General features: G+C 41.1%; 1 protein-coding gene across 4 annotated transcripts in view; it reads left to right on the top strand.

Moving 5' to 3' along the window:
* The window catches only part of PCDH15 (protocadherin related 15), a gene marked incomplete at both ends in the record, with an annotated part of 380,170 nt that overhangs the window by 334,733 nt on the left and 30,027 nt on the right, over positions 1-15,410 (top strand). For all 4 annotated transcript variants that reach the window (XM_082311053.1, XM_082311051.1, XM_082311054.1 and 1 more), the window contains 2 exons: positions 316-404; positions 13,275-13,451. In XM_082311053.1, the coding sequence (XP_082167179.1) occupies positions 316-404; positions 13,275-13,451 (266 nt within the window). The remainder of the gene's footprint in view (positions 1-315; positions 405-13,274; positions 13,452-15,410) is intronic.

A 15,410-nucleotide genomic window follows, 5' to 3' on the forward strand; every position in this document is an offset into this window, starting at 1 on the left:
TGGCACGTGGGAGATCCATGATTCTGTAAGTAAAGTCTAAACTATGAGGAACAAGTTTCGTAGTCCTCACCTTAAAAATCTATAATTCTGATGCAGTCCTGCAATTACAGTTCTGGTTAAATCTTCACCTACTGTTTATTGGTTTTGGCTGCCAAGCAAAGCACGATTTCCCAGCTCTCTTATTTGGAATTAAAATGAGAAATCCGTACATCAGGGCATGGCTGTGAAAGCAGGAAAGTAATTATTCCATTCTTTTTGTATGGGGAGGATGCTATGCATGGGAGTGCCAATTGAATTTCACTCTTTTGTTTCCAGGTCTCTGTGGTCAATCAGTTGGATATGCAAGTCATCGTCTCTAATGTTCCTCCCACCCTTGTGGAACAAAACAAAGATCAACTCATAGGGTAATAAATTTATTTACTCTACAAATATCAGACAATTCCCTGGTTTTGTGTTTAGATTCAGCAAGGAGTGCTTCCTTTATGCCATGATCTACTTTTTTGCCAAAAGACTTGAAAATGAGCAAGCAGGTGTGTTGATGGGGAGCACAACTGGCTGAGTGACAGCACTGGCCCCCCCAAATCCACATTTTGACCCTCTCCTGGAGAAGGCAGAGATACAGCAGTTCTTTGCAGATTTGCCCACTTTGCAGGCTCAAACTAGGTTCAGAACTGCCCCAAATACAGACCATAGTGGAGCCTCCAAACACCGAGCACAGAACCTGCATCTGTCAAAATCCAGGATGTAAAACAAATAAAGCACATCTCCAAAAGTTGAGGCATTGTGTCTCAGTGAGCTGTATTGCTTCACTATGATTTTATTTGGGTGACGTAGCTACAAGGGAAAGCAGAACTTCGAACATTTATACTGGTACAATTAATACCACTAGCATCACTACATAAAATTTTAATCACAAAAAATTGGTAACAGAGTGTCATTATTCAGGCCTAGCAGGTATAAAATGTTGTGATGGGGGGACGGGTAATTGGAAATATTAATGCTTTGCAATAAAAGCGAAGTATTTTATCATACTGGAAGCCAGCTAAAGTCCTTTTGGTAAAATATGTTTTAATAGCACTCATACCCACAATATCATCGACTTCCAGGAGTCAGGTTTTCACTTTTAGCTTGTTTTTGTAAGACAAGGATGATTTTCTGTACTCTGCATCATTAGGCATATAACCATGAATTAGACAATATGGGGAAGAAAATACTATAGGAAATAGTTTAGAAACAATCTTTGTACTCTTCTGTCACTTTAATCAGTGATGAATGGCATTTCACAGATTTCAACAGGTCTGTTCCATCCCGACTGTTGTCATACCTTTACTTCTCCACAGAAATTGAAATACCTTAGGGTTGATGATATAATCACTCACTGAAAAAGAAGTGTGTTGTCTCTCATGTCTGCTCATGTCTTCATTAGGCTAGGAAAAAATATTGACGGATTTGTTTCCAGAGATTGTAGGACATGCTCCCCTTTCCTCTTTCTTTTTTGAGCCAGGTGTAAGTTAGCTGTGATAGATTCTAAGGTCAGAAACACTAAGTAGTTCAGACAATAGTCTGGATTCACAGGGACTCCATTTCCTAGAGCTAAGAATAATAAAGGAGTCTGCTTGCTTAACACTTAAGATCTAGCTTTGCAAAAGTGTCAGGTCTTGGTGTTGGCTGGAGAGATGAAAAACGATATATCTTTTAGTGACAGTAACAGGAAAAGTTTGCTTCTGCTTTCCTAAGCCTTCCAAGTTCACCTCAGCATGCTGCACTGCACAAATTTTTCTTCGCACAGTAATTTGTAGCCTTCCTGGGCTTCTGTTTTCTTGAGTGGAGAAGATGAACACATATTCTGTACCATGTGTTTCTACATGACGTAAATAGACTTACATGACTAAACTGGACTTAGGCTGTGTTTGAGATCCTCCCAGTTTTGGACTGTCCTGGAGCCAAAGGAGCCACCAGCAAAATACAGACGGCTCTTACAGAAGGTGGTTTGAAAACAGGGTAGAACAAGCCTGGCTTGAATGAAGAGTGTCAACTGCATGACATGTGTCGTAGGACTGAGCACATGAATGCTGCAGCGGGTGGCATGGCACGTCTCACCCTTTCACCATCCCTGCAAAAATCTCCTTTTGCAAACACTGGAGCAGCTTGTTTCCAGCTCCCAGCAGGTCTCAGCAGTGTTCAGTACCTCAGCAATAAATTGTACCATAACCATACCTTCACTCTTCTCCTCCGGGGCCCAGAGGAATAGCTGGCATATCCTGCCACAGGCTTGGAAAACAGCCCAGAGCCACGTTCCTCAGTCTCCATGCTCCCAAAATCTCTTTTCTGCCAGGTTGGAATCTTTTAAAACTTGTTTCATGCTGTTCTGGCCCTTGCGCATGGAAGTCTCTGACAGATGTGTAAATATTTCACAGTGAATGAAGCTTTTGAATGGGTATGAAAATAAAAAAACATGGCCAGGTTTTGAATTCTCAAAATTAGCTTGGGAAGCCTTTACCTTCACGAGCACTGTGAAGCCAGCAAGCGAGTACAGCGTAAGAATTTCACTTCTAAGGACAGGCTTTCAAGGACAACCTTTGCCGGAAGAGATTGCGTTAGCTTGTTTTGAAATTGTCTCATCCCTTATTGAAAATATTTGCACAGAGCAAAAGTCTCAGAAATAATTTTGCATATGTGTACTTTTGTGTTTCACATGGAAATGTATTTATTTCATTGCCATCCTCAAATTTATTGGATTTTCCTCCTGAAGTTTAAAAGAATGCTATCTTCCTGTTTTTATGAAGTCTTTAATAATTCATGCAGGACATAAAACCAAAATAATAGGAATTTGTGATTTTTTATGCACTATACAGAAGATATAACCACAGGCAAAGGGAAAACCAAATAATTTGGAGACCTTTTCAGGCTAAAGTACTTTTGCCCAAGTAGTTTTCTGAGCCATTTCAAATAATGCACTAATTTATAAAATTAGAACACTTTGTATAATTCATTAACAGATGAAAAGACTATATCATTAACTAAGTCACTACAGAGATTATTCGTCTCTTTGTCCTCTCATTTTGGCACTGGAGTGACAGTAAATATTAATCTCTGAAAATATAACATTTAACCACCAATTGCAATACTTGGTCATGGGTAATATTAGGGAAGTGGGTAGTTGAGTCATTTTTGAAATTATAGTGATTTTTCACAATGAAATAAATAGTGATTTAAACAACTTTGGAGAATAAGTTATAACAGATTCTCCCCAGCTGCCTGTAATTTTCACTAGAGAGCAGATACAAGAGATTAAGAAATATATAATTAGTTCAGTTCTTTCACACTGGGAAGGCTTACTCAGCATAGCCTTGAGATGTATGTTGGTTAATGGTCCAAATAAAGGAAGCATACCACAGAAGGAAAGATTTAAAACATCACTATCTATTTGGCTTAGGAGTTTGGGCTTTTTGAGGGATACACTGCGTATGTCTTCAGCTGACATTTCTGATAGTGTCATGATCCTTTGCAGTCATTCGGTAAGCACCTCAGTTTTCCTCCAACTGCTTTAATTTCATCAACAAGCTTTTGATATCCTCTGGACTGCACATCAATGTCAGATTTGCCATTTCTCTCACCCACTTTAATTATGTCTGTTCAGATAGGTCCATTTATGTCTGCTACAGAAGATGACAGAGAAAACGGAGTGAGGCTTAGTGGAAAATTCAATGCATGTTCCTCTTCTTCAGAAAACTTGGTGAAGGCAGATGACACACTGTTCTTTAAACGTGGCAGTGTTTGTGAGTGCTTACTTGTTGGGCAAGGAACAGCATTTCAACTAGAATAAAATAGCCAATTTCACGCTTGGAGCATTTAGTTCTTTGGTTTTCACGTGACTGCAACTTAAACCTCTAGCTAAAATCAGATACGTCACGTTACCGAGAGAAACCTGTGTTTCTCTCATCCCATAGGTAATAGAAATGTCTTGTGAATTAAATTCCTCTGTACGTGCTTCTATAGATGGCAAATCATTTTCTCTGAAATGGAATAATGGAGTGGCTCAAAATGAGTGCTTTGATGAAATATTCCATAGACATTCCTCTTCAAAAGGCTGGTTTTGCCCTACAGCCTACAAACCCTACAAAATAGAGATAATACTGCTTAGGGAACTCTTTTTTCCTGAACTAGAGCTAGCCAAAACCATTTGGGCATCATTTTCAATGTTAATATTTCTTGTATTGTGTGTGCTTTCTGAGCCGATCAGGTGAGTAAAGAAAATACATCTAGCTGCACTTGGACTGCTCTGGAGTTGTGAAAGAACTATATGAGGATTGTCTCCCCACTTCCAAAAATCATATGAGGTTTCCCGTGTTGTGCTTTTCTCCCTGTAGTGAAAAATGAGCCTGGAAAGAACAGGGTTTCTTTTCCGTCCATATGAAGAACATCTCCTAATGGTGGTGTAGAAATCTTTCATTGGAAAAGAAGATCTGATGGAATCACCTCATACTGCTGATAAATGTGCATAGATATGACAATACACAATTGTTTTATTATTTAATAGTAAATTACGTAATAAGTATAAATTTTTAAAAACTGAAATCTTGACTTCCCACATCAAGAAGTTTGTGATGTCTCCTGTATTTTCAGTGTGGTCTTTGTGGTGATTCCCTTTTTTTATATTTTGACTTCGTAACAGCCAAGTCACAGTGCCTGTATTAGTGCAAAGGCAGAGGTCCCAAAATGCTTGTACTAGTTGTATAGCGTGGGCTTTTGAGCCTGCCTTCTCTCTGCGTTGCTCTCGCATTTTTCATTCTCCTGGGCTGAGGAATTTAGGTGAGTGCAGTCTCCTGGCCAGACCTGCCTCTGGAGGTGGAATTCTAGTGCAGATGTTCTTGAGTAGCAACTTTATCTGTCTTCTGGATGTTCATGTGCATCTTGTGTATCTTAATAGAGGTTATTCCCTACTTTTCAAGACAAAATTACTGGAAATAGCACATGTGATAATTCCAGGGAACTTTCTTTCCTGTGTATTTTGGCCTGTTATAGGCTGCAATCCTTTAATACCTTAATGCTCATAAGAAAATGAAGCAGTTCCATGGTTAAAGAAAATCCACATTCAAACCTCCAACACAATGTAGAAGTGACCAGGCAGTGTTTTGGCAGAAAATCCAAATGTAAAATCAAGTGCTGATCCTCGGAGATATACTGAGTGAGTGTCTCGGAATACGAATGTTCAGCCCGCTAACTTAATAGTTTGCATATATAAAGTTGACTGCCATCATTTCTCAAAGGAGTGTCTGCTCTGCTTTGTTGCATAGAAACTGTGGTCCACTTAAAAGAAGTGTTGTAATATATATTATAGCAATATATATTCCTATAAATTATATATCATAATATACACCACATGTACATTGTACATCATATATAATTTTATGTATAATCATTGTATATGAGAGAATATATTTTATATTTAGGAGCTGCAATGCACAGTCCTCTCTTTAGGGAAACGTTTCAGAATGTGGATGATTTCCTTTCAGTTGTGGTTTGCTGTTGACAATATAGCAAATGGTGTTTTCTAATCTCAGTTGCAGAAGCCAGTCGGTGGCATTTAAAAGGGACAGCTGATGTGAGGGCTTTATGTGGCACTTGTGTATATCGTTGTATTTTATTTCTTTGTGTTCCTGCTTTCTTTTTTGTTAGAATGGCGGCATGTTCAGTAATTGGGAGGATGAGTGAATGCCTGTGAAACATAGCATATTTATCAAGATGTGGCTGTGTATAATGAAATCAGATGTTATGAGGCATCACTGTGATTCCAACATTCTTGGTACGTTTAGTAAAGCCAGACACAGCTACCCCTCGGATGGGCCCCCTTAGAGGGGCTTGTTTAGAAATGCAGCGCCTCTGAAAGCACTCTTGACTGTATTAAAATATTCAACCTTAGTGCGCCAGTGGTTTTTTTTCTCCTCAGTCCATGAATTGGTAGAAAATGAGCATGTCTCTCCTGCTGGATGTAGTTGCAGTATATAACTCTCTCAGACTCGTTAAGTTTTCCCACAGGAGAAGTACCATTCTGTTGCTTGCGTTATGATTTTTGCCACATAATTACTGAATTAAGCCTAATGACTGGTGACTGGACTCCTTGCATATTGGGGTGGTGGCAGTGAACTTGCCATTAAGCACTCTTCACAGCTAGCACTTACTTTCCTCCCCATTATTAAATGTTCGTTAGCCACAGGTACTGCTATAGCTGCCTTGTTCTTTGCCTCAGCACGCTCTGGCGCTGTTATATGGGTTCATTTTGCTCCTGGCCCTTTGGTCCACCTCCCCTCTGCCTTTTTCCCCTCTCACTCCTTTGCCCTGTATTGTCATTCTAAATTAAATTGCAAAATTAGCAAATAAATAAATAACGAGATTAGAGGGACATTTGCCACCAACTGGCTGCATCATATTTCATATCCGCCCTACATTTGGCTTTGCTTGGAGAGCGCATGTCCTGTAGTTCTCGCTTTGTACAGTGTTTAACTGAGCCCATTCCATTTCTTAGCTGATCTTAGCCTCCCTCCGCTGTTATCAGGATGATTAGTAACATTAGGCTACCTTTATTAAGTTAGGTAATAGAGACCAAAGCTTATTCAGCTCCAGCTTTTCCACTTGCTACTTCCACTGTCAGCTTGGAAGCACTGGTTCAGTGATCTCCTTCTCCCCCCTCCTCTCAATGATACCAAATGTTGTTCTGTTAATGTATTTTCTCTGAAGCGCTGTAATACAGTGCATGGCTTCTCAGATAAAGCTGTAAACTTCTGCTTTATTCTGAAATTGCTTACTATTGCAGTAAAAACCCTTTTGTGCTGAGATCTGAAGATATGTCTTCTGGGTCAAACTCAAGATGCCTCTGTGTATTACTCTTTGGGTGAGTGTAGCGTAATGTTTTTTCTGCGACTGGGAAAAATGATACTGAAATAAAAAGTTGGAGTGCATGTAGGTTTTTTGGAGGACAGGATTATACATGATGAGCACAAAAAGAAGAAAAGAAACTTTAGTGATATGTAAGAAAGCAAATTTCCTTTATGGTGTGCAATCCAATATGCCTTTATAGGATTAGGGTAAGTATGTATAAAGACATTGTCTCTTGGTTGCTTTCTAAATAATTTAGATGTTAATATATGCAGAGTAAATTGGCTCAGTGGTGCTCTTTCCTGCTAGATGCCTTGTGTGTGATATAGAAGTAGAAATAATCTTTGGCAAAAGGCTATTTTATAAAGAAGGAATAGTCTTACACTTGAAATAAACCCCAGTTCTGGCTTTTTTATTCTACATTGCAGTGCAAAGCAGGCTGACTTAGCTGACTAGTAGGGGTTTTTTGAGTTGTGTTGGCAGCTCCAAAGCAGCTCGGCACCTCTCCAGAGGCCACAGAAGTAGCATAAGCTTCCCCGTGCTGTATGGATGTTGTAATAAGGTGTCTGGGAGCAGGCGGCTGGGGCCCAAGGGCATCACCCCTGCAAAGCTATCGCTGACTGCACAGGAGGGGCTGGAATTGGTCCTTCTCTGTTTGTGAAAGTACAGTTGAAAATCCAGCAGCTTAGTTGTCAATTATTAACATTGCAAAAACTCAACACAGCCAGAATTTGGCTGAAGTTGAGCAAAACTGAGAGAGTGTATCCGGGTTAAATGAAACACTTGAAAAGTCTGTGTACCAGCAAAGCTGAATGCTCTCATCTGTGCATTGTTAGAATCATAGAATCACTTAGGTCGGAAAAGACCCTTAAGCTCATCGAGTCCAACCGTTAACCTAGCACTGCCAAGTCCACCACTGAACCATCTCCCTAAGCACCACATCTACCCGTCTTTTAAATGCCTCCAGGGATGGGGACTCAACCACTTCCCTGGGCAGCCTGTTCCAGTGCCTGACCACCCTTTCAGTGAAGAAGTTTTTCCTAATATCCAACCTAAACCTCCCCTGGCGCAACCTGAGGCCGTTTCCTCTCGTCCTATTGCTTGTTACTAGGGACAAGAGACCGACCCCCACCTCGCTACAGCCTCCTTTCAGGTAGTTGTAGAGAGCAATAAGGTCTCCCCTCAGCCTCCTCTTCTCCAGACTAAACAACCCCAGCTCCCTCAGCCGCTCCTCATAAGACTTGTGCTCTAGACCCTTCACCAGCTTTGTTGCCCTCCTCTGGACACGCTCCAGCACCTCCATGTCCTTCTTGGAGTGAGGGGCCCAAAACTGAACACAGTACTCGAGGTGCGGCCTCACCAGTGATCATCCAGTACAGGGGGACGATCACCTCCCTGGTCGTGCTGGCCACACTATTCCTGATGCAAGCCAGGATGCTATTGGCCTTCTTGGCCACCTGGGCACACTGCTGGCTCATGTTCAGGTGGCTGTCAACCAACACCCCCAGGTCCTTTTCTGCCAGGCAGCTCTCCAGCCACTCCTCCCCCAGCCTGTAGCATTGCATGGGGTTGTTGTGACCCAAGTGCAGGACGCGGCACTGAGCCTTGTTGAGCATCATATATTTGGCCTCGGCCCATCAGTTCAGCCTGTCCAGATCCCTCTGTAGAGCCTTCCTACCCTCCAGCAGATCAACACTCCTGGCCAACTTGTTGCCAAATGTGCTTACATTTTCAAATACCTAGAATATAAATTCATTATTATTACTAAGTTATTTTGAGGAGCTAGAATTCTCAGTGGAGGAGCCAAAAGTTATGCAGGATATCTACTCTTCAACACTTGTAGCTCGAAGTCTATGGTACCAGTTATTTCAGAGTCCTGAAAGAAAGAATGGATTCTTTTTTTTTTTTTTTTTCTTTATTTCTTAAAATATTTTTATGTGCTCCAGAAACACAACAGGCTATCAAATTACTAGAGAACGGAAACATTTTTTTCCCATAGAATTTTCTGCTAAGAAAATTGTGCAGTAATTAAATTCAGGTACTGGTGAGGATCTAAAATGTTCTGCAAATTGAATTGTTTCTTTTGTTTGTGTGCTGATTCAGAGGATGTGCATACAACTTAACAATTCGTCTCAAGGGTATAAAACTACTGGAACGTTGCGGTGCTCTTTCGGGCCGTGTCATGCATCTTCTCCACCAGGGACAACAGAGGGTCATTAAACCTTGCTGCTGACTTACCAAGTCTTACCCGATGACTATTAGTCTAGTTGAGTTGCCATTGCTGCTGGGTCTCATGTGGCTGATTCCATATCTCATATTTTGAGGTGAATTAACTGACTTGTATGGACTTTCACGTTAGTTTCCAAAGAAGCTTCCAAGTGGTCCTTTGAGTCTTTCCCAGTAGCAGGATCTCTCCCGTGTCTGGCATGCCGGATTCACGTAGCTGTGGGGAGAAAGCAGCACGATGTTGCGAAGTCAGGGTGCACCCCTTAATTTAGTCCTGTGCTCAGCAGGGTCTTCTCTGCCTGTAGCGGGGTGCAGCAACCTCAGCCCTGCCATGCAGCATGATGCCTCAGGTGTGCGTATCAGCTCATGGACATAACGCTGAGTGCGGCCCAGGAACGTCGTGCCTTATCTCAGAGTTTGGGTGTTGGTCTGCTGGTTTCAGAAATGTTCTGGGAAGCAGAATGCAACCAGCCAAGGGACACCTCAACAAATCAACATACCTGTATTTTTTTGCCTTTCCATTTCTTTTGCATCTAAAGATGAAAAAGCATCATTTCTGAGTTTTCAGGATATTTAGGGCCACGTTATGTCCTCAATGACAGCGAAAATTCTCGTCCTTCATTTAATTTCACTGGTGGCACTGAAGGGAGTTTGGAAAGCAATGGTAATGAAGATGCACTGGGAGGCATTTCTGTTCATTACATTACGTCTGCAGAGCTAAATGGAGTTAGAGCAGTAGGAAAGTCTCGTCGCCTGTTAAGTTACTGGTTCTGCCTCTCACTACACCGCTGTTGGGAGGATGGTAATTACCCTTGTTGCATTAACAAGTGACACTAATTTTAAGTGAACTTTTGCTGATAAATACAGTAGAACGGCAGATGCTGTTGTTACTTAAAGTATGCATTTTAAAAATTGGTTCTTGTGAGTTGTACTACAAGCAGGTGGCCACTTTCCGTAGAGTTTTAGAACACTGCAGTGTTTTCGGCATCACAAGTTCAGCTGGATGACTTTCAAAATAACTCTACGGGGAGCTGCCCTGTTTTTAAGTGCATTCTTTAATTGCTGCTTTTCTGTCTTCGGTGCATTTTTATGATATATTTCAACCTAAACATGCAATTTGTGTGTTTCAGATTAAGTATTGCTGTCATTCCACTATATTTTGTGCTGTTTCTTGCAATGTCAGTTAAAGGCAATGGCTAAAATGTACCTATTTCTCATAGTCACAAAGTAGTATGCTAGTTGTTCTTCAATTTTAATCATGTTTTAGACAAAGATATTTTCACAGGCAATGAATTCCAGCAGAAGCCGTGCCAGGAATTTCTGAGAAAAGGGAATGTTGTTACCAATTTTGCTAGAAGTGAACCTACGTGATAACCTTCCAACCTTGCAGGCCATTTCTGTCTTGGGTGAAATAGTAGTTCTGTGCAAGGAAACAAAAGCATCCCCCCCTGCAGCAACAGAAGATAATTGTATACTAATTAGAGAGGTTAATCTTTTACATACTTGGTCTATGTGAATCCCTGTGCAAAACGCCATTCTAAAGACTGTTACAGTTTCTTTTAGTCGCTTGCATTCACATAATGTTTGGTGTTTTTTTATAGTAATCTGCATATCCCAGATTTGTTCTGTCAAGTTTTACCTGGCAGAATTATTGTTACTGAGGTGCCTGTGACAGGTTATCTCCCTAGCTGCCAGTTAAGTGCGTGCCAGAAGCAGAGATGAGGAGAGTTTACTATACCTGCAAGCAATAGGAGTGCTTGTTTAGAGGACGCCGGTCAACTAGCAATGTGTCAGACAATCTACTATTTTTATTTTGCCTACAAATATGGCTGTGCACTAAGAGTGTATATTCACTGCCAGGCTAGGACCGGGGTCTGACAGACTTGGATTTTTCAAAATCTTATAGGAAAGCTTCTATTTTAAGGGCACGCTAAGCTTTCACACAAAAAGCAGAGAAACTGGATGGATAAATGTGAATTAGTGGTCTTGAAAAATTATGAGATGGTGATACTGCTTTGACAGCATTACTGTACTTTGGAAATCTTGTGTCAGGAAAAAAACAGCAGCAAAATGTAGCCTCAGCAACTGCAAAAGATTTTGTTTAAAACAACAAGTGACTTCTTAAAGTCATTGATGTCCTTTTTTATGAGATTTGTCTTCCTCCACACCGTAGTGCGTCCTTGATATATCAGGCAGCACGTTCCCTTTCATTCCCTTGCTTTTGCCACCTAACTCAGCTATTGCTTTTTGATCTGATATTCCAATCACATAAATTAGCCCACAAAATCTTGTGTTTTCCCATAACTCATAGTTCTGATGGAGTGTTTAGCCTTCCAGCTTCTCTTGTTTATTTCTCCATACTTTTTTGCCCTTGTATCTAGTATTGATGAGACTTACTTTTATGCCTTTGTTTATAAAGTTCTCTGTGGGCCTTAACTGAACCCTTCTCATTCCCGGTTTGGAAACCTCATCACGCTGTTAGCAAGTCTGTGTGCAAAGACGCTCTTCCCGTTTTCTCTGAGATGTATTCTGTCCTTGCCCAACAGCCACAGTTAAAGTTCTTCTGATGACACTGTGTAAGCAGCTTTCCATTTTCATTCTGGCACCATCCATTCTTGCCAGCATTGGGGTCCCCACCATCTTGACTGCTGGTCACAGCTACGGTCTTGATGGGAGTACCAGTTCTCCCCGTTGCGTACAGAATTTGAAGGTCATCCACCTGAGCTGTAATACTTCTAAACCTCCTTTTTTTCATTGGATGCACAGTGCAGCAGATACAGAGAAGCAGACTGCTACAGGAACTCAGCAAATTTCATGGGCCCCACTAGAGTAGCGGACCAGACAAGGAGGAAGGAAAAGAATATATTTTTTAAAACTTTATTAAGGTATCATCCTTTCTAAAGCATTTTGTTAGAGCAGCAGTGAGTTATGCTTATGACTTTCCATAAACTCTCCATATCTGAGGTACAAGTGTGCTTGCTATCTGTGCACAAATTTTTCAGGTGGTCAGTGAGGTCCTTTCCCCATCGGTTTGGTGCTTCTGCAGGCACGCTGACGGCATTTCAGCCTGGCATAGGCACAAGTATTTTTTGTTTGTTCAGAGGGACATTCTGCAAACAGCCATTCTCCCTTTGCCTTTTTGAATATTTTAGGAGTAACATCACTTGTTAGGACTTCTCCCATGAACAGTTCTGCATGGAAAACTGTAGAAAAATAAGCAGATTTTGAATTTAGAACAAAGGCTTCCAAAAGCACATACTAAGATGCCTGCGGACAGTAGTCCAAAAAAAAAAAAAAAAAGAATATTCAGTAATAAAGAATATTGGTCACATGACAAGAATTAATAAAGTGACCAGTAAATGTCATCTTCTCTAATAAATTTTAATTCCCCAGAATTGCATTTATCTCATGTATTGACACATTGCAATTCATATACATATTCGCAGAGTGTGCTACCCTCTGCTCTGGCAGCTTGTAATGAATCCTTCTCTTTGGAAAATAGAACAATTGGTTTTGGTTTATAGTTGTTATGCCCTTGTTATCTCAGGCATAGCTGCCACTGAATTCTGTCAACCTATCTTTCTTCTGCTTGTAGAACTTCTGCAGTTTATTTTCTTTTTTTCCTGTGGTAAACGCGTCAGCTCGATATTCCAACTTTCTTATGGCTGTAAAACTTTCTCATGCCTTTTGGAGTAGCAGGTGTTCTGGCACCTGGTATGTGATGCTATATTGGAGGGCCAGATGAAATATCCCACCGAAAATGGTTGAAGTAGTTGTTTCTGTGGGTGAAAATTTATTGTATGCACCCTGTGTAAGGCTGGAATTGAAGAGTTCTGAAATCATATAGCTTAATAAAAGGATGACAGGGGTTTTTTTGTGAAATATAGATGGTGTTTCCCATGAGCCATTTAAAACTCAACTGATGTCATAAATACAAAGAGCTAGACTTAAGGACACTATTTCTAGTGACCTCTCCTAACACTGCTGAGCTTTTCCCCAGAGTTCAGCATTTAAGAGGTTATATTGGAGCAGAGATTTTTTTTAAAGTGCTCTGAAGGTTACCATCCTTCTAAGCCTGTGGGTTTTGTCTATTAGTATCTTGTTTGGGCTGTTGTCAGTCTCAATCAGCACAAATAAATCACTGCAGCTTTCTGGTTCCATCTCATCTTTAGGATTTTGGAACGCTATGTCCAAGATCAGATTCCCGGTGCGACGGTCGTGGTGGAATCCATTGGTGCGCGGAGGTTTGGGGATGGGTACTCTGAAGAGGATTACACCAAGTCTGACCTCATGGTCTACGCAATCGACCCGCAAACAAATAGAGCTATAATGAGGAATGAACTTTTTAAGTAAGTATATTATGTGTTGCTCTTCCTATGTTTCTATGGACTGTTTGGAAGCCCGTTGGTCTGTCTCTCTCAGCAAGTGATTCAACACAACAGGAACGGAAAAATCTAATGAAGCAGTTGGTGCATGCCCTTACACCTACCCGATGTGCAGCTTGGGAGTTCACAGCTTTACCAGATTCAGTCCATTCCCTTGAGCTGAACGGCCCCAGTACATGTGATTTGGACACTGTCACCATGAGAGCTTGCAATGCATTTGGTCCACCCTGTGAAGGAGCTTCCAGTTTAAATTCCTCTGAAGGAATTTACTTTCTATGTACCAAAACTCCTATGTGATCTCCAAGCAAGGGCTTTGGTGCTCCAGTCATTGACTTTCAGGCTTTCTGCGGTTTCCGTTTAAAGCATATCTCTTTTCCTTTTTGTGGAAATTGAAGGAGAAGAAAGGGAAGGGGAAGGAAGAGAGGTGGTGCGCACCTAGTCTGAAGCATAGACAGGGCACGACCCAGGTGTATATCTACATGCAGGAAATCAGTAGTGCTTAGGTGCCCAGTGGGCTGAGCGGACAGATCTGCGTGGGCCCATCCCACCAGCTGCTAGAGGAGATGGTGAACAGCAGTAGACGGGCCACTCATATTCATAATTTGACATTGTTTTGGCTTTTCAATCGACTTCCAAATTAGCAGTTAAATTCCAGTGTCGCATAAAGCGTAAGAGACAGCTTTTTCTTGACTGATTATACTCACAGCATGTTGCCAGTGAATGGGCCAGCTCTGGTCACTGCAGCAGAGCGGTTTGATAGGGTGCCACTCTGCCTGGGCTTTTGCACCTTAGCAGAGCTCCGGTGGGATCTCACTCCGGCACGCTACTGCTTTGGAGGCCAGAGGTAATTCTGCTCTCTGCCTGCATAAGAAGAGAAGCCAGAGATAACATGGGTAAGGAAATGAAATTAAGGTAATCTCTTTACATGGTTTTTCTGAGTCATCGCTAGCGGCAAGTAGGTTCGAAGACAAAATTAGTATCTCAACCCATTCAGCTGCCGATGTATCAATGTGGCTGTAGAATCATTTTGTTAGAAACTATATTTTTGTGTTTGAGCATTCTGTTTATGATGCAAAACAATGAAAATGCAAATCAGGCTCTTCTTCTAATGCAGCCGCTGTCTTTTGAGGTTTTTTTTGCATGCGTTTCACCTTTGTGTTTGCTTTTTATCTTGGTGAAAACTAGACCAGACTGTTCCGTGATGGTATAAAGCAGCATGTCAGTCAGCAGCCTAAAAAGCAAATGGCTGTGAGCCATCTCAGTGGACGGTGATGGAAAAAGGGCTTGTTCTCCCAAGCTCTTAATTTAGTACAGAATTATAGCATACTAAAGCTCTGCATATATTCAGAGTTTATAGGTTGGAAAGATCACTGTGATCAGTCTGACCCAGTATAATAAAGACCATAGGCACTCCCAAAATTAATTCTGCTTTGAGCGTGTCTTTCAGCAAAGCGACTCAAGAAAATCCAATCAACGACAACCTTTGTATTGTTATTGCAGAGTAAATATTTTTACAGTAAAAAATTAGGCCTTTTTTCTTTTTTTTTTTTGATTTGTCCAGATTCAGTCATAGAGTTTTATTATAACTTTGGGTGCTAGATTGAAGCATCCAATTGGTGCTTTTAATTTCTGGTTCCCACCAAGGTCTAGGCTTATGATCACATCATCCTCTTAATTTTTTTTCTTGAAAAGTTCCTTGACCTCTGCACTCTGGGCTATGTTTTAATTCTTTTAATTACCTACAGTTTTCTCTGAACCCCCTCCAGTCTTCCAGCATCACTTTCTAAACTAGGAATATAAAAATCAGATGCAGTTTAGCAGTGGTAGCTTTCAGAGCGGTGGCAATACAGCCTCCTTCCTTCTAGGAACCACTTTTTGTTTGTAGATATCTCCATGGTCGTACAGTCTTTTTAGGTCTCAGTG

The sequence above is a fragment of the Platalea leucorodia genome (genome assembly GCF_965183815.1).
Source record: "Platalea leucorodia genome assembly, chromosome: 4".
NCBI classification, from domain to species: domain Eukaryota; kingdom Metazoa; phylum Chordata; class Aves; order Pelecaniformes; family Threskiornithidae; genus Platalea; species Platalea leucorodia.